The 19,689-nt window shown below is 44.3% G+C and overlaps 1 protein-coding gene across 6 annotated transcripts in view; it reads right to left on the reverse strand.

Moving 5' to 3' along the window:
- Positions 1–15,251: 15,251 nt before the first annotated feature.
- Positions 15,252–19,689, reverse strand: part of LOC121565343 (intraflagellar transport protein 80 homolog) — a 58,561-nt gene continuing 54,123 nt past the window's right edge. For 5 of the 6 annotated variants that reach the window (XM_041876067.1, XM_041876068.1, XM_041876072.2 and 2 more), the window contains exons 16-19: positions 17,971–18,060; positions 17,549–17,727; positions 17,211–17,334; positions 15,252–15,570 (exon numbers count right to left, since the gene is read on the reverse strand). In XM_041876067.1, coding sequence (XP_041732001.1) covers positions 15,460–15,570; positions 17,211–17,334; positions 17,549–17,727; positions 17,971–18,060 — 504 coding nt within the window. In that variant the 3' untranslated portion in view covers positions 15,252–15,459. The remainder of the gene's footprint in view (positions 15,571–17,210; positions 17,335–17,548; positions 17,728–17,970; positions 18,061–19,689) is intronic. The other variant, XM_041876077.2, reaches the window with a different exon arrangement.

A 19,689-nucleotide genomic window follows, 5' to 3' on the forward strand; every position in this document is an offset into this window, starting at 1 on the left:
GGTTGTGTTTCTAATATTAATGTGCTGTACTGCCTGTGTAATTCCTTGTCTTTTTATTTATTTATTTTTATTTCACCTTTATTTAACCAGGTAAACCAGTTGAGAACAAGTTCTCATTTACAACTGCGACCTGGCCAAGATAAAGCAAAGCAGTGCGATAAAAACAACAACACAGAGTTACATATGGGGTAAAACAAAACAAAGTCAAAAATACAACAGAAATACATACAGTGGGGAAAAAAAGTATTTAGTCAGCCACCAATTGTGCAAGTTCTCCCACTTAAAAAGATGAGAGAGGCCTGTAATTTTCATCATAGGTACACGTCAACTATGACAGACAAAATGAGAAAAGAAAATCCAGAAAATCAAATTGTAGGATTTTTAATGAATTTATTTGCAAATGATAGTGGAAAATAAGTATTTGGTCAATAACAAAAGTTTCTCAATACTTTGTTATATACCCTTTGTTGGCAATGACACAGGTCAAACTTTTTCTGTAAGTCTTCACAAGGTTTTCACACACTGTTGCTGGTATTTTGGCCCATTCCTCCATGCAGATCTTCTCTAGAGCAGTGATGTTTTGGGGCTGTCGCTGGGCAACACAGACTTTCAACTCCCTCCAAAGATTTTCTATGGGATTGAGATTTGGAGACTGGCTAGGCCACTCCAGGACCTTGAAATGCTTCTTACGAAGCCATTCCTTCGTTGCCCGGGTGGTGTGTTTGGGATCATTGTCATGCTGAAAGACCCAGCCACGTGTCATCTTCAATGCCCTTGCTGATGGAAGGAGGTTTTCACTCAAAATCTCACGATACATGGCCCCATTCATTCTTTCCTTTACACGGATCAGTCGTCCTGGTCCCTTTGCAGAAAAACAGCCCCAAAGCATGATGTTTCCACCCCCATGCTTCACAGTAGGTATGGTGTTCTTTGGATGCAACTCAGCATTCTTTGTCCTCCAAACACAACGAGTTAAGTTTTTACCAAAAGTTATATTTTGGTTTCATCTGACCATATGACATTCTCCCAATCCTCTTCTGGATCATCCAAATGCACTCTAGCAAACTTCAGACGGGCCTGGACATGTACTGGCTTAAGCAGGGGGACACGTCTGACACTGCAGGATTTGAGTCCCTGGCGGCGTAGTGTGTTACTGATGGTAGGCTTTGTTACTTTGGTCCCAGCTCTCTGCAGGTCATTCACTAGGTCCCCCCGTGTGGTTCTGTGATTTTTGCTCACCGTTCTTGTGATCATTTTGACCCCACGGGGTGAGATCTTGCGTGGAGCCCCAGATCGAGGGAGATTATCAGTGGTCTTGTATGTCTTCCATTTCCTAATAATTGCTCCCACAGTAGATTTTTTCAAACCAAGCTGCTTACCTATTGCAGATTCAGTCTTCCCAGCCTGGTGCAGGTCTACAATTTTGTTTCTGGTGTCCTTTGACAGCTCTTTGGTCTTGGCCATAGTGCAGTTTGGAGTGTGACTGTTTGAGGTTGTGGACCGGTGTCTTTTATACTGATAACAAGTTCAAACAGGTGCCATTAATACAGGTAACGAGTGGAGGACAGAGGAGCCTCTTAAAGAAGAAGTTACAGGTCTGTGAGAGCCAGAAATCTTGCTTGTTTGAAGTTGACCAAATACTTATTTTCCACCATAATTTGCAAATACATTCATTAAAAATCCTACAATGTGAGTTTCTGGAATTTTTTTTCTCATTTTGTCTGTCATAGTTGACGTGTACATATGATGAAAATTACAGGCCTCTCTCATCTTTTTAAGTGGGAGAACTTGCACAATTGGTGGCTGACTAAATACTTTTTTTCCCCACTGTATATATACAGTGTGTGCAAATTTAGCAAGTTATGGAGGTAAGGCAATAAAATAGGCTATAGTGCAAAATAATTACAATTAGTATTAACACTGGAATGATAGATGTGCAAGAGATGATGTGCAAATAGAGATACTGGGGTACAAATTAGCAAAATAAATAACAATATAGGGATGAGGTAGTTGGGCGGGCTAATTTCAGATGGGCTGTGTACAGGTGCAGTGATCGGTAAGGTGCTCTGACAACTGATGCTTAAAGTTAGTGAGGGAGATAAGTGTCTCCAGCTTCAGAGATTTTTGCAATTTGTTCCAGTCATTGGCAGCAGAGAACTGGAAGGAATTGCGGCCAAAGGAGGTGTTGGCTTTGGGGATGACCAGTGAGATATACCCGCTGGAGCGCAGACTACGGGTGGGTGTTGCTATGGTGACCAATGAGCTAAGATAAGGCGGGGATTTGCCTAGCAGTGATTTATAGATGGCCTGGAGCCAGTGGGTTTGGCGACGAACATGTAGTGAGGACCAGCCAACAAGAGCGTACAGGTCACAGTGGTGGGTATTATATGGGGCTTTGGAGACAAAACGGATGGCACTGTGATAGACTACATCCAATTTGCTGAGTAGAGTGTTGGAGGCTATTTTGTAAATGACATCGCCGAAGTCAAGGATCGGTAGGATAGTCAGTTTTACGAGGGCATGTTTGGCAGCATGAGTGAAGGAGGCTTTGTTGCGAAATAGGAAACCGATTCTAGATTTAACTTTGGATTGGAGATTCTTAATGTGAGTCTGGAAGGAGAGTTTACAGTCTAACCAGACACCTAGATATTTGTAGTTGTCCACATACTCTAGGTCAGACCCGTCGAGAGTAGTGATTCTAGTCGGGTGGGCGGGTGCAAGCAGCGTTCGGTTGAAGAGCATGCATTTAGTTTTACTAGTGTTTAAGAGCAGTTGGAGGCTACTGAAGGAGTGTTGTATGGAATTGAAGCTCGTTTGGAGGTTTGTTAACACAGTGTCCAATGAAGGGCCAGATGTATACAAAATGGTGTCGTCTGCGTAGAGGTGGATCTGAGAGTCACCAGCAGCAAGAGCGACGTCATTGATATACACAGAGAAAAGAGTCGGCCCAAGAATTGAACCCTGTGGCACCCCCATAGAGACTGCCATCCGATTTGACACATTGAACTCTATCTGAGAAGTAGTTGGTGAACCAGGCGAGGCAGTCATTTGAGAAACCAAGGCTATTTAGTCTGCCAATAAGAATGTGGTGGTTGACAGAGTCGAAAGCCTTGGCCAGGTCAATGAAAACGGCTGCACAGTACTGTCTATTATCGATCGCGGTTATAATATCGTTTAGGACCTTGAGCGTGGCTGAAGTGCACCCATGACCAGCTCGGAAACCGGATTGCATAGCGGAGAAGGTACGGTGGGATTCGAAATGGTCGGTGATCTGTTTGTTGACTTGGCTTTCAAAAACTTTTGAAAGGCAGGGCAGGATGGATATGGGTCTGTAAACAGTTTGGATCTAGAGTGTCACCCCCTTTGAAGAGGGGGATGACCGCGGCAGCTTTCCAATCTCTGGGGATCTCAGACGTTACGAAAGAGAGGTTGAACAGGCTAGTAATAGGGGTTGCGACAATTTCGGCGGCTAGTTTTAGAAAGAAAGGGTCCAGATTGTCTAGCCCAGATGATTTGTAGGAGTCCAGATTTTGCAGCTCTTTTAGAACATCAGCTGTCTGGATTTGTGTGAAGGAGAAGCGGGGGGGGCATGGGCAAGTTGCAGCGGAGGGTGCAGAGCTGGTGTCCGGGGTAGTGGTAGCCAGGTGGAAAGCATGGCCAGCCGTAGCAAAATGCTTGTTGAAATTCTCGATTATTGTAGATTTATCGGTGGTGATAGTGTTTCCTAGCCTCAGTGCAGTGGGCAGCTGGGAGGAAGTGCTCTTATTTTCCATGGACTTTACAGTGTCCCAAAACTTTTTGGAGTTAGTGCTACAGGATGCACATTTCTGTTTGAAAAAGCTAGCCTTTGCTTTCCTAACTGCTTGTGTATATTGGTTCCTAACTTCCCTGAAAAGTTGCATATCGCGGGGGCTATTTGATGCTAATGCAGTACGCCACAGGATGTTTTTGTGCTGGTCAAGGGCAGTCAAGTCTGAGGAGAACCAGGGGCTATATCTGTTCTTAGTTCTGTATTTTTGAATGGGGCATGTCTATTTAAGATTGAGAGGAAATTACTTTTAAAGAACAACCAGGCATCCTCTACTGACGGAATGAGATCTATATCCATCCAGGATACCTGGGCCAGGTCAATTAGGAAGGCCTGCTCGCTGAAGTGTTTTTGGGAGCGTTTGACAGTGATGAGGGGTGGTCGTTTGACCGCGGACCCGTTACGGACGCAGGCAATAAGGCAGTGATCGCTGAGATCCTGGTTGAAGACAGCGGAGGTGTATTTAGAGGGTAAGTTAGTCAGGATGATATCTATGAGGGTACCCATGTTTACGGATTTAGGGTTGTACCTGGTAGGTTCGTTGATAATTTGTGTGAGATTGAGGGCATCTAGTTTAGATTGTAGGATGGCCGGGGTGTTAAGCATATCCCAATTTAGGTCACCAAGCAGTACGAACTCTGAGGATAGATGGGGGCAATCAATTCACATATGGTGTCCAGGGCACAGCTGGGGGCTGAGGGGGGTCTGTAGCAAGCGGCAACAGTGAGAGATTTATTTCTGGAAAGGTGGATTTTTAGAAGTAGAAGCTCAAACTGTTTGGGCACAGACCTGGATAGTATGATAGAGCTCTGCAGGCTATCTCTACAGTAGATTGCAACTCCACCCCCTTTGGCAGTTCTATCTAGACGGAAAATGTTATAGTTGGGGATGGAAATTTCAGAATTTTTGGTGGCCTTCCTAAGCCAGGATTCAGACACTGCTAGAACATCAGGGTTGGCGGAGTGTGCTAACGCAGTGAATAACTCAAACTTAGGAAGGAGGCTTCTGATATTTATGTGCAGAAAACCAAGACTTTTATGGTTACAGAAGTCAACAAATGATAGCTCCTGGGGAGTAGGAGTGATACTGGGGGCTGCAGGGCCTGGGTTAGCCTCTACATCACCAGAGGAACAGAGGAGGACTAGAATAAGGATATGACTAAGTGCTTTAAGAACTGGTCTTCTAGTGCGTTGGGTACATAGAATAAAGGGGGCAGTTCTCCGGGCGTTGTAGAAAAGATTCAGGGCATTATGTACAGAAAAGGATATGGAAGGATATGAGTACAGTTCAGGTAACCCTAAGCGTTGGGTAACAATGAAAGAGATAGCGTCATTGGAGGCACCGATTGAGCCGGTCTCGGCGTGTATGGGGGGTGGAACAAAGGAACTATATGAGGCAGTTTGAGAGGGACTAGGGGTTCTACAGTGAAATTGTATAATAAGAACTAACCCAAACAGCAATAGGCAAGGCATAATTGACATGGGAGAGAGGCATAAAGCAGTCACAGGTGTTATTAGAGAGAGCTAAGAAAACAACTGGAAATAGCGATAACGTTTGGGCTAAGACTAAACAGAATAAACAGGACAGGGTACCGTGTAAAGGAACAGTCCAGCAGGCATCAGCTGTGCAGCTGAGTGATCATAAGGTCCAGTGAACAGCAATGTGTGAGTCCGAGAGCAGTTCAAATTGGTGCTTCAGCACAGCTAGCAGGGAGCACAGTTGTAGTTTGCGTGTGCTAGCGGGCCGGGGCTGGCAGATGGATCTTCGTGGTTGTCGCAACTGGAAGCCTGATGAAACCACATCAGACTATTTCGTCGGCAAACCAGTCGTGTTGTATCGGCGGGGCTCAGTGTCAACACTAGGAGGTCCCGTCCGGTTGACAGAGAGGTAGATAGCCGGGAGATGGGCCTGAGGCTAGCTCAAGGCTAACTGGTGCTTGCTATAGGGCAATGGTAATCAGCCAACAACAGGTTGCAGCTAGCTAGCTGGTTGTGATGATCCGGCGCTAGGGTCCAGTGATTCCGGCAGAAAGTCCAATAAGCTCTGGGTCGATAGTACGCTGGGTCGATAGCACGCTGTGCAGACTGGCCGACGAATTGTCCAGGCTAGAGCTAGAGCTGGCTGGTGGATAGTGTAGGCCATGGACAGTGGTGAAGACGCTAACGGTGACTAATAGCAGGTAGCCATTCAGTTGCGGCTACACTAGTATCAGCTTACGGTTCTTGATGAAAGTTATAAATAAATAATAGAATCCTTTCCACGTTGGGTGAGGCGGGTTGCAGGAAAGTATATTTAGTTAAAGAATGAAAAGTAAAAATTGAGAGATATATACAAAATAGACAAAAAAAACAAGAAACGGGATATTTACACAAGGACGATGAAATAAAAGTGACCGCACTGCTATGCCATCTTGGATCAGCTTGGATCCTTCTGAGAAAGTCTGTTACAGATGTCGTGCATACGGCTGGTATGATGCCCCTCCTTGGGGCTCAAGAAGGGGATGCAGACACTGAGATGGGGTTGACAAAGGATGACCCTTGGTTTGCTATTGGTGAGGTGGTGGAGTGACACCCTAGAGGGTGTCTAAAGGGGGCCAAAATGTACTTCCCTGTTTATGTTTTATGCTTTATTAATCAAGTTAACCATTGTGAATGTTTGTCTTTCCTTATGTGAAGGTTTAAAGTTCCTGGGTGGCTGGTAGCCAACCTAGTACAAGTTGGGTGTAGATGGAAGGACTGAAGGCCTTTTTATTATCATTATTGCCTATTAATAAAAGTGTGATTATTTTTGTTTGTATTGTATTTTAATGAGTGACACCCTAGTGGGTGTCAAAAGGGGGAATCCTAAATTTCCCTGAAATGTCTTATTTTGGGTTTTCTTATTTTACACCTGGTAACAGTGAAGCGCCAAGGGCCTGGGACCAGCCTGTGCGCCAACGATAGGCTGAGTAAGTCTAAACCACGCTCAGTCTCTACTCTGATAGTTCCCGCTCCCTGCTGGCCTATCTCTGTCAGAGTATTTAAAGAAGAACTTAGAACAATGGCTTAGTTCTCTGTCTGCCCTGCGTGGTATTTCAGTGGACCCGTATATACGAACATCATATTTACCATTGAAGTGTTTTGCATTAATTAAAATACTAGTCTATTTTAGAAGACGTGTATTGACCTCTTTTGTTCCCAATACCAGATTTGAATTGACGCAACTTATCACTGTCATTCATATTCCATTCACCCAGTTCAATGTAACAGCGATAGGTTTAGGGTACTACGTGATACTGATATTTTCCCTATACCCATCATGAGGTTGCTACAACCTAGCCTATTAATGAAAGTTTACAACGTAGGTGCACACAGGTCGAGAGAAAAAATTTGAGGTGACAGATAGTGACACATTCAATACCGCCTTGCACACTCTTGCCTGCATCTAGCTGATATAGGGTGTAATCATTAGTCCAACAGTTACAAAATAGTTTCTATTGGACAAATTCAGGTATGTTCATCCCCGTTTTGTTCCGTTTGCTTCCGTTAAAGAAAGGTTTTTCAACAGAATCTGCGAAATGAATACACCCCTGATCACACTTAAACACAGTTCACTTTCTTAGCAGCCACGTTGTATTCCTTCTCGCATCTATGCGCTCTCCTCCTCTCACCTTGTCCCTACGTTTGTGGACTTCAATTCACAACACATCAGCTGTATGTGACCAGACGAAAAAACCTTTCCAAGCCAAACCATATCATAACAGCTACACATAGCCTACATCGTTGTCACTATATTAGCTAAAGTAACGTCATAGTCAACATAGCTAATAGAACTAATGTGTTAGTAAACCCACTACAATCATGCAGTAACGTTACAGTGTACAGTCAGTAAGCAGTTACACCGGCGGGCCCCGGTGGCAATACATTAGTGAAACCAAAACTTACCTTGACTTGGAAGAGTTCCAGTGTTGTGTTGGATAGTCATAGCCAGCTAGCTAGCATAGCATCCCTCTGTTTGAGCAGGGTGTTTGAGTAGGCTAAAGTAGCTAGCTGAATTTGGTAGCTAAATAAGTGAAACTTAGTTGCTTTTCCTTCATTTAAGAAAAATTAATTTGTTCAAAACTGTTAATCTACTGTCTTTCTCTCTCTTTGAGTCAACTACTCACCACATTTTATGCACTGCAGTGCTAGCTAGCTGTAGCTTACGCTTTCAGTACTAGATTCATTCTCTGATCCTTTGATTTGGTAGACAACATGTCAGTACATGCTGCAAGAGCTCTGATAGGCTGGAGGATGTCCTCTGGAAGTTGTCATAATTACGGTGTAAGTCTATGGAAAGGGGGTGAGAACCATGAGCCTCCTAGGTTTTGTATTGAAGTCAATGTACCTAGAGGAGGATGGAAGCTAGCTGTCCTCCGGCTACACCATGGTGCTACCCTACAGAGTGCTGTTGAGGCTACTGTAGACGTTTATTGCAAAATAGTGTGTTTTAATCAATTATATGGTGACATGTGATTATATTTAGTATAGTTTTATCTACAAAGGATAACCTTTTTAATGTTTTACTATTTTTAGATTTATGAAATTCACTGAGGAGGATGGTCCTCCCCTTCCTCCTCTGAGGAGCCTCCACGGGTCTATAATTGGTTCAGATTTGGTCTGGACTGGCCTTGATTTGGCGCAAACATAGATGTCTATAATTGGTTTAGATTTTGACCGGTCCGGATCGGACCAAATCTGAACCAATCATAGACATCTATGTTTCACAAGTTTGGACAGAACAGTACAGCACAATACAGTAGAACATAGAGTACAGTAAAGTAAAGAACAGTAAAGTATAGTGTAATGTATTGTACCTTACTTTACTCTAATGTACTCTACTCTACTGAAATAAACTACTGTACTGTACTCTACTAAATTAAACTATACTGTACCATACTGTAGTCTACGGAATACAATTCTACTGTCCTGTACCATACTGTACTGTGCTCTACTGTAGTAAACTGTGCAGCACTTTACTGTGATGTTTAAACTTCTATGATTCATTCAGATTTGGATCTGGTCAGCACCGACCAAATGTGTACTTGTTTGAGTGTGGAGCTCATCAGTGCATTCAACTGAGGTAGATAAACAATAACATATCACAGTCATAGCAAGAAAAAACCAAATGTAACCATTACTGAGAATGTTATTGTAGTTGAAGTGTTCTGAAGGTTTAGTCTGTTGTTTGGACAGTTTTGAACATCATTATGGCCAGTTTTAAAGCTTTTGAAAAAGCTATCATAAATGCATATGACAGATAGGAGCAATAATACATATTCTGTTGCAATCTTCAATTGGCTCCTCTTTCATATATTAAGAGGCTTGAAAAATGATTGTGATATAACGCTTACTTCATTGAGAATGTATGTGCAGTTGAAATTTGGATATAGAATCAATGACTGAAAAATACCTATTTTTACTGCTGAAATCCGGAAAAGACCAAAAAGATATGTTTTCACTTTTCTTTCAGCACTTAAAATGCACCTGATTTCAAAGTCCAAAACAAATTCTTATTCTTAACGTCTGGAAAATACGTATTTCCACCTTTCATTCAGCACCTAAAATGCACCTGACTTCAACGTCTGGAAAATACGTCATTTTATTTAATGGGGGTCTCCTCCCGCGCACTCACACCCGGTAGAAGAGGCTACTCATCTCACTCGCAGAACCGGAGGAGCGGGTGGCTATCCTTATTCTGCAGTAACCTTCTCCAGAGAGCGAATGAAGGAAGAGGATTGGAACAAACAGGCATCAGACATAGTAGCTAAACCTGCTGTGGACTCTTTCTCACCAAAAGAGAAACCAGACGTCAGGCACGCACGGACGCACGCGCACAGGTCTATCCTAACCGTACGAACCGACTGGTATATTGAAATAATGTTTTGTCTATCCACCGGCAGCAGAACGTGCATGTGCAGCATCACCTTTCTGTCCGCGATCGTGATTTCCTCCTGCCACACGCTCCGCAGCTGTGGAGAAGTTCAGTGCGATGAGGGCCAGCAGTGCTGCCCCCCTACCGTTACCGGCAACGGTAGCGCGAGCTCCGCGGTGCGCTGCTGCAAGCTCCCGCTGCATATATTCTTCGACAACGTGGGCTGGGTTACGCGCAAGCTATCCGGCATCCTGATCCTGCTGCTCCTCTTCGCAATGGGCTACTTCATCCAGCGCATCATCTGCCCGCGGCCGCGCCATCACCCCCACCACGAACACCCCGAGGAGCCCTCCCTCTTCCACGGACACGCAACCGCGTCCCAGGACTCCCTACTGGACCGGTACCCCGAATACAGTTTTGGGGACTTCACCTCGCCAGTGCTGCTACCCGCATATGACGAGGTGAAGTACCTGCCGACATATGAGGAGACCATGCAGGAGGTGCACAGAGACCGGTCGGATGATAACTTACTGGTCCGGTCGGAGGAGCCTGCAGCAGACGGAGGGACTAGGGGAGGATCGACACCCAGAGAAGAGCGACAGGACACTTCAGGACACAACACACGCGCGTCACGGAATTCTGTCTGACTGAATGTGATGGACTATCAAATTAAATAATTTTTATTTTAGTATGAACTAAAGGAGAGACTTACAGGCTATATAATAACTTAAGTGCAATTACAATCTGTTGCAATGAATGTTGAAAATAATAGGAACTGTTCAATTTGGTCAATGACGTGAGTTTTATATGATTGGGCGGATGATTCCCCTTTTGTATGCAAATGAAGACTTGGTATGAGAAAATTAGATAATAAAAAGGGAGATAAATGGTTGCTGAAATTGGGCTCTTTTGTGTATTGACAGGCAGCAAATTTGGCGCCCTTACGATCACATTAAATTTTGCTTCAACTGTTCAATTTCACCGTGAGACAGCTGGCTTTCTCCATATTAGTATTATTTGTTGTTGTTGTTGTTGTTGTTGTTGTTGTTGTTGTTGAGATGAACAGGCTGAGAAGGAGTTTTTGATTCTGCTGGGCCTGAAAGACTTCTATTCATTGTTTTATCTATAGCCTAGAAATGTGCATCATGTCATAATAATTATAATTTGGTGGGTGCTTATATTTGTCCTATTTCACACATATACAACTGTGTATTATTAATATTCATGTGTGAATTAGAACGTTTTTTCTTTCATTATATCCCAATTCTCCCTGAGACACCCTCAGAGAGTGGGGTCACAGGCAGGGTATGGGAGACTCGCCTAGTGCAGTTTTCAGTGGCCTAGTGGGGGATTCAAAAGTAATAGAATAGAGACACCATGGAATGAATACAAATACTCTCTCCAACACATCTACATAGGCTATGCATCACATTTTGTTACATCAGCAAGTTATTTTATCCAATGTATCAGAGAGCTCAGCTCACACATACTGCAGCATGAACACATCTCCTCCCTCCCTCCTCTCTGAGAGCGATGATGATGATGCCCCTAAATACTGATCCAAGGTCGAGTTACCATGTAGTGATCAGTGAGCAGAGACCAGCTCTGATAGTTTATCTTTGATGTAGTGACCATAGTTGAATGACAAAACTTTCACCATCATCAGCATTAGAGCACTTTAAAGCAGACATGCCCTGCATGGAAACAGGCAGGAAGATGACTGATAGACAATACAGACAGTCATAAAGACAGAAGTATAGAATAGACAGCAGTAAATAAAGAGCTAGGCTGGCAGACGAAAGCTGGAGCTGCAGACTGAGATAGCCGATCCACAGTAGGCTGGGCGAGAACATTTATCATTAGTCTTTCTGTGGAACAGTGGGCCGTTGAGATGCGCCAACCCTCCAAGAACCCAATCACTTGAGCTAACTGGTTTATCTGAAGTGCATAAGAGTGAATAAGCAATGAGAAACTAAAGGATAATCGTTAGGAGTTTGGTTTTCAGGAGTGATGTCAGCACATCACTTGTACTGTAGGTTAAATACTGTATGCGCTTCAGCCAGGCTTCCTAGTCTCAATAATACAATCATCTTCAACAGTGATTCTGACCATGACCGTTATGGATCACCATAATGGGAAAGCTAGTCTGTCTGACTGTAGTTTAATCCTATACCGTTGAGCCAGGACTGGCCTGTTGTGTTGGACACTGATGGATTTCCTTCACAGAGGAAATTGTTGGATAAGAGGAGTTTACAAAAAAAAGCATTAAATCCACTGATGGATGAATGGAGGGAATGACAAGGTGCAGACACATTACACATAACGTTTTAGTGACAGAATACAGATATGGTATTACTGGAATTTGTGATTTAACAGTATAGCTCACATTTTTACATCTTTGGCTCTGGGGCTCTCTCTCTCTCTCACTCTCTCTGCAGTGGAGGCAGCCTCTACAAGTCCTCTGCACTCAGGCTGTGGGTTCAGGGGTATAGGGCACGCTCCAATCCTCTAGAATTTCCAGCATTAATGTTTAATCAGATGGAGTAAAACTCTGATATTCTGCACTTTGAAGAATCCTTCATTGGAGATCTGAATACAATGAGACAGGCTGCTGAGATGACTTGCTACCACCATATTGAACTTAGTGGCACCAGAGCCCGTGGATTATTGGTTAGATTACATTGCTCTGGCTTGAGGTAAAATTATTTTAGTTGTGTTCACAATCATGACAAGACACCTCATAAGTATTAAGATGTTTCGGATGTTTTGGAAATCCAGACCCAGGCCATTTCTATGGGGTGTGTAACAGCCCAACCTGAGTGTGAGAAAAATAGACAATATACGGTAATTCTGTGTCTCTAACAATAGATGATGCAGGCGGAGCAATTATTCAATGCCTTAGTGGGCAAAACAGCAGGGAAACCAAGGCCAGATCAATGTGCATTATGCTCCTCATAAATTGTACATTATGCCCCGTCAGTGTCTGAGCTTTAGTAGTAGGAGCATGGTTTGGATATGGAGTTTTCATTTCAGTGTGTGTGACTGGGTGTGTGTGTTTTTTAGGTCTGTATGTATTTGTTGAAGTGTCTGAGTGTGTGTGTGTTTTATCTGTGTGCTGTGTGTCTGATCATACTTCTGTAAGAGTTCAGGGAACACGTGCGTTGAGTTGTGTGCATTCTGTTGGTAATGCATGTGAAACCTGACTCCTGGCTGATACAGAGTGCTGCTCCTCTTGGGTCAGAGATGACTGGAGAGCTTCCACACTACCACTGACATCATAGCTACCCACCCTACTCTCTCTAACTTTACTCTAGACAAGAACGGCCTGACTGCAGTTAGCTGGGGAAGGATGGAGGGAGTTCATTCTAGCCTGCACTTAGGACAATACCTGAGTGACCAGGGATTTATAGCATGGAAAAACATAGCATGGGCCATGTGTAGCTCAGTTGGTAGAGCATGGCGCTTGCAACGCCAGGGTTGTGGGTTCGTTTCCCATGAGGGGCCAGTATGAAAATGCATGCACTCACTAACTGTAAGTCGCTCTGGATAAGAGCGTCTGCTAAATGACTAAAATGTAAATGTAAAAAACAGAGCGAGAACAAGAGGACATGAAGAGCATGGGGTGTGAGAGAGGCTGAACTTAATGATTCAGTCTTGCTCTGTAATAGTGTAGGACACGCAACCCTAGACTGCTCCTCTACTACGCCCATTAGCCATCATCCTATATGCATCAGGAATACTGGGAGCGCCAGGGTTCAGACCAGAGTGACAGGAATCCATCTTGCTGCTCCTGGCCTCCCTGCTGGGGCTGTGTTTGAGTGTGTGTTGGGGTTGAGTGTGTGTTGCGAGTGGAGATAGATAGTGTGTAATGGCACAATGATGGTCTGGATCTCTGTCAGGGGAGGAAGCTGCATGGCAAGTAGTTTCACACCACCACAGAGAATACGCGTTAAAGCCTTAATACAGTGGGGAGAACAAGTATTTGATACACTGCCGATTTTGCAGGTTTTCCTACTTACAAAGCATGTAGAGGTCTGTAATTTTTATCATAGGTACACTTCAACTGTGAGAGACGGAATCTAAAACAAAAATTTAAAAAATCACATTGTATGATTTTTAAGTAATTAATTTGCATTTTATTGCATGACATAAGTATTTGATACATCAGAAAAGCAGAACTTAATATTTGGTACAGAAACCTTTGTTTGCAATTACAGAGATCATACGTTTCCTGTAGGTCTTGACCAGGTTTGCGCACACACTGCAGCAGGGATTTTGGCCCACTCCTCCATACAGACCTTCTCCAGATCCTTCAGCTTTCGGGGCTGTCGCTGGGCAATACGGACTTTCAGCTCCCTCCAAAGATTTTCTATTGGGTTCAGGTCTGGAGACTGGCTAGGCCACTCCAGGACCTTGAGATGCTTCTTACGGAGCCACTCCTTAGTTGACCTGGCTGTGTGTTTCGGGTCGTTGTCATGCTGGAAGACCCAGCCACGACCCATCTTCAATGCTCTTACTGAGGGAAGGAGGTTGTTGGCCAAGATCTCGCGATACATGGCCCCATCCATCCTCCCCTCAATACGGTGCAGTCGTCCTGTCCCCTTTGCAGAAAAGCATCCCCAAAGAATGATGTTTCCACCTCCATGCTTCACGGTTGGGATGGTGTTCTTGGGGTTGTACTCATCCTTCTTCTTCCTCCAAACACGGCGAGTGGAGTTTAGACCAAAAAGCTCTATTTTTGTCTCATCAGACCACATGTGTTACAAATGGTTTTCTTTGAGACTGTGGTCCCAGCTCTCTTCAGGTCATTGACCAGGTCCTGCCGTGTAGTTCTGGGCTGATCCCTCACCTTCCTCATGATCATTGATGCCCCACGAGGTGAGATCTTGCATGGAGCCCCAGACCGAGGGTGATTGACCGTCATCTTGAACTTCTTCCATTTTCTAATAATTGCGCCAACAGTTGTTGCCTTCTCACCAAGCTGCTTGCCTATTGTCCTGTAGCCCATCCCAGCCTTGTGCAGGTCTACAATTTTATCCCTGATGTCCTCTGGTCTTGGCCATTGTGGAGAGGTTGGAGTCTGTTTGATTGAGTGTGTGGACAGGTGTCTTTTATACAGGTAACGAGTTCAAACAGGTGCAGTTAATACAGGTAATGAGTGGAGAACAGGAGGGCTTCTTAAAGAAAAACTAACAGGTCTGTGAGAGCCGGAATTCTTACTGGTTGGTAGGTGATGAAATACTTATGTCATGCAATAAAATGCAAATTAATTACTTAAAAATCATACAATAGTGATTTTCTGGATTTTTGTTTTAGATTCCGTCTCTCACAGTTGAAGTGTACCTATGATAAAAATTACAGACCTCTACATGCTTTGTAAGTAGGAAAACCTGCAAAATCGGCAGTGTATCAAATACTTGTTCTCCCCACTGTACTTAATATAAATACACACTAAACATCTATGATTACTAGTTAAAACACGCTGGGCTGGGGCTGACTGCATTGAATGGAAATAGCAGTTGAGGAGATAGAAATAAGTCAGGAGAGTTGATCAATCTGATAAATATGTATTTATTAAACGTCTACATATGTACATTCTCAGAGAATAAGGCATTTAAGTTAGTTGTAAAAAAAAAAGTATCTATTTATATAAAAAATACAAAACACAAAAATAACACTAACCATGTTTGATAAATGACCATTTGAAAAGATGATGTACATTTGGTCCCTGGATGAGGTCAGAGGTGTAGGGTCAAGGGTCAGCGTCGGGAGGCCAGGCTGCTCCTGACAGAGGTGGTGGCAGCCTTCTCTCTCTCCTTAACCAGCTCCATCTCTACCTTCGCCTGGATCTTCTCCCAGTCCACCTCCACCTGATGGAGAGAGAGAGGGGGAGAGAGAAATTAGAGGAGTGGGTCAGTCTAATGGGGCATAGTATGATAGAAATGGCACATTGCCTCTTGTAGCAATACTGTCTGGTTTCGAAGAGAAGAAGTCTTTACTACTACAGTTGGTCAGTGGTCACTGCCTTCGGAAAGTGTTCAGACCCCTTGATTTTTTCCACATTTTGTTAAGTTACAGCCTTATTCTAAAATGGATTAAATAAAACATTTTCCTCAGCAATCTACACATAATATCCCATATGACAAAGCGATAACAGGTTTTTAGATTTTTTGTAAATGTATTACAAATAAACTGAAATACCTTATTTACATAAGTATTCAGACCCTTTGCTATGAGACTCGAAATTAAGCTCAGCTGCATCCTGTTTCCATTTATCATCCTTGAGATGTTGCTACAACTTGATTGGAGTCCACCTGTGGTAAATTCAATTGATTGGACATGATTTGGAAAGGCAAACACCTGTCTATATAAGGTCCCACAGTTGACAGTACATGTCAGAGCAAAAACCAAGCCATGAGGTCGAAGGAATTGTCCGTAGAGCTCCGAGACAGGATTGTGTTGAGGCACAAACATTTCTGCAGCATTGAAGGTCCCCAAGAACACAGTGGCCTCCATCATTCTTAAATGGAAAAAGTTTGGAACTACCAAGACTCTTCCTAGAGCTGGCCGCCCAGCCAAACTGAGCAATCAGGGGAGAAGGTCCTTTGTCAGGGAGGTGACCAAGAACACAATGGTCACTCTGACAGAGCTCTAGAGTTCCTCTGTGAAGATGGGAGAACCTTCCAGAAGGACAACCATCTCTACAGCACTCCACCAATCACGCCTTTATGGTAGAGTGGCCAGACGGAAGCCACTCCTCAGTAAAATCCACATGACAGCCCGCTTGGAGTTTGCCAAAAGATACCAAAGACTCTCAGACCATGAGAAACAAGATTCTCTGGTCTGATGAAACCAAGATTGAACTCTTTGGCCTGAATGCCAAGTGTCACGTCTGGAGGAAACCTGGCACCATCCCTATGGTGAAGCATGGTGGTGGCAGCATCATGCTGTGGGGATGTTTTTCAGCAACAGGGACTAGGTGACTAGTCAGGATCGAGGGAAAGATGAACGGAGCAAAGTACAGAGAGAGCCTTGATGAAAACCTGCTCCAGTGCGCTCAGGACCTCAGACTGGGGTGAAGGTTCACCTTCCAACAGGACAACGACCCTAAGCACACAGCCAAGACAACGCAGGAGTGACTTCGGGACAAGTCTCTGAATGTCCTTGAGTGGCCCAGCCAGAGCCCGGACTTGAACCCGATCGAACATCTCTGGAGAGACCTGAAAATAGCTGTGCAGCAACGCTCCCCATCCAACCTGACAGAGCTTGAGAGGATCTGCTGAGAAGAATGGGAGAAACTCCCCAAATATAGGTGTGCCAAGCTTGTAGCGTCATACCGAAGAAGACTTGAGGCTGTAATTGCTGCCAAAGGTGCTTCAACAAAGGACTGAGTAACAATTTTATACATTTTAGAATAAGGCTGTAATGTAACAAAATGTGGAAAAAGTCAAGGAGTCTGAATACTTTCCGAACGCACTGTATGACAGTCAAAAGCAATGACATATCCTACCCCTTCAGCGTACTGCATGAACCTCTTGTTGGTCTCTTTCTTGCTAAAGTCCTGCAGGAACTTGAGTCTGTAGGCCAGCACTGTGTCCACATGGGTCTTATGTTTTACTGCCAGCTCCAACGCCCTGAGGACACATGAAGCGTTCAGTCTCATTCACAGACGCATATGTATGTATACATAGACAGACAGAGAAAGAAATGTCAGACAGACAGACAGACATTCAGAGTCACAGACAGACATTCAGAGACAGACAGACATTCAGTCACACATTCAGAGACAGACAGTCATTCAGACATTCAGAGACAGACAGACAGACATTTAGAGACAACCAGACACACCCACACCTGTCCCAGTTGTAGAGGTTGATGTGGACCTGTATGGCTTGGTAGACCAGGCCAGCCTGTAGCAGAGTGACCTCAGCCTCCTGGACATGACCACTGAACAGTAACATGTGGGCCACTGAAGATTCCTTAGACGGCAGATCCTTGATAGAGTTAATATACTGCACCTTATCCACCTGGAGAGAGCGAGAGAGGGGAGAGAAATATAGGAAAACAGAATGACATTTACATTTACATTTTAGTCATTTAGGAGACGCTCTTATCCAGAGCGACTTAGTGAGTGCATACATTTTCATACTGGCCCCCCGTGGGAAACAAACCCACAACCCTGGCGTTGCAAGCGCCATGCTCTACCAACTGAGCTACAGTGGAGGAGAAAAGGAAAGAGTGAGATTTTAGTGTTTGATGGATGGTCTTACCTCTCCAATGGCAGCGTAGGCCACCTCTGCTGTCGTCAACTCCCTATTGGCCATTGCCATGCCAGCGAGACACGCCCACAGCGACTGGTCCTATAGGAACGGCGACAGACATTAGGCAAATAGGAAATGAAATTCGCCATACACACATTGTCTTAGCATAAATAAACAGGCGCACACACACACACACACACAGGATAGGGAGCAGGCATGAGTGCCAGGGGACAGGGAGCAGGGGTATGAGGGTATATGGGGGATGGAACTGCTGCTCAGCCTGACAGGCTGGTGGTGGCGCCGGGGCGTAGCGCGTGGCCCAGCCCTGACCACAGGCCCTGCACAGGGGGGCTAGTCTAGCCCTGCTCCCCTGGGTCATTAAAGGGACAGGGCACAGAGAGAGGAGGGCTGTGTGTGTTATTAGAGGAACGGGAGGGCCATTACACTGGTGTCTCTACAGGGGCACTCTTCCCACTCCCAGTCTGCTCATCCTCACAATACAGGCCTCGTTAGTGTCACTCTGCAGGGCACAGTATACACAAAGATCATACATCTCTCTCTCACACACACACACACACACACACCCTGTAATCTGACTTCCGTGTGTGAGTCTGATATCATACTCATGCAGGACACACAGACGTACTTGGACAAACATGCAGACGTAATGTTACTCCCATTCACTCTTACAGTCACACTCAAACTATGCCACTCAACAGTATCGTTGAAAGCAAAGCCCAGAACAAAATCCTCATCTCATCTGAATCCTTCATTAAGACAAACAACATTGGCCATAAAACCGTGAAGACAACAACAACAAAATCATCCTTTGCTAAAGCCACTAAATGCTGGTCAGAGAGTCAGAGAGAGATGGGCCAGTTTCCTCCAATCAGAGGAGCGATGTGGTCCATTGTGGTGTTGGCTCACTGTTAGAGCCTGCCTGGAGATTTAGTCACACTGCTGGGCTGCCCATGTTTGTGTGACTGTGTACAGTATGGTTGTTTGTGTACAGGCCTATCAGCATGTGTGTGTGTTTAAGCATGTGTGCATGCTCTTTACGCGTGTGTGCTTGTGTCTGTTAACAACAATTCAGTGCCATGAAAGTATCCACAAGGGGCTAATCCTCCATACCTGGCTAACAGGACTTCCCCACAACACTCCTCCCACTCCGGGAAAAACCACACCACACGGCCACGAAAGACCAAACCCTTACCAGAAATAGGAGGAAGAAGGAGGGGTGACTATTAAAAGTGGTGACGCTCCTTCTTCCATACAGTGCCTTCAGGAAGTATTCACACCCCTTGACTTTTTCCACATTTTGTTTTGTTACAACCTGAATTTAAAATTGATTTAATTGAGATTTTGTGTCACTGGCCCACACACAATACCCCATAATGTCAAAGTGGAATTATGTTTTTAGACATTTTTAAGAATTAATAAAAAAATTAAAAGCTGAAATGTCTTGACCCAATTAGTATTCAACCCCTTTGTTATGGTAAGCCTAAATAAGTACAAGAGTAAAAATGTGCTTAAAAGTCACATAATAAGTTGCATGGACTGTGTGCAATAATAGTTTTTAACATGATTTCTGAATTACTACCTCGTCTCTGTACCCCACACATACAATTATCTGTAAGGTCCCTCAGTCAAGCAGTGAATTTCAAACACAGATTCAACCACAAAGACCAAGGATGTTTTTCCAATGCCTCGCAAAGAAGGGCACCTATT

This window comes from Coregonus clupeaformis, chromosome 5 (genome assembly GCF_020615455.1).
Source record: "Coregonus clupeaformis isolate EN_2021a chromosome 5, ASM2061545v1, whole genome shotgun sequence".
Lineage (NCBI taxonomy): Eukaryota > Metazoa > Chordata > Actinopteri > Salmoniformes > Salmonidae > Coregonus > Coregonus clupeaformis.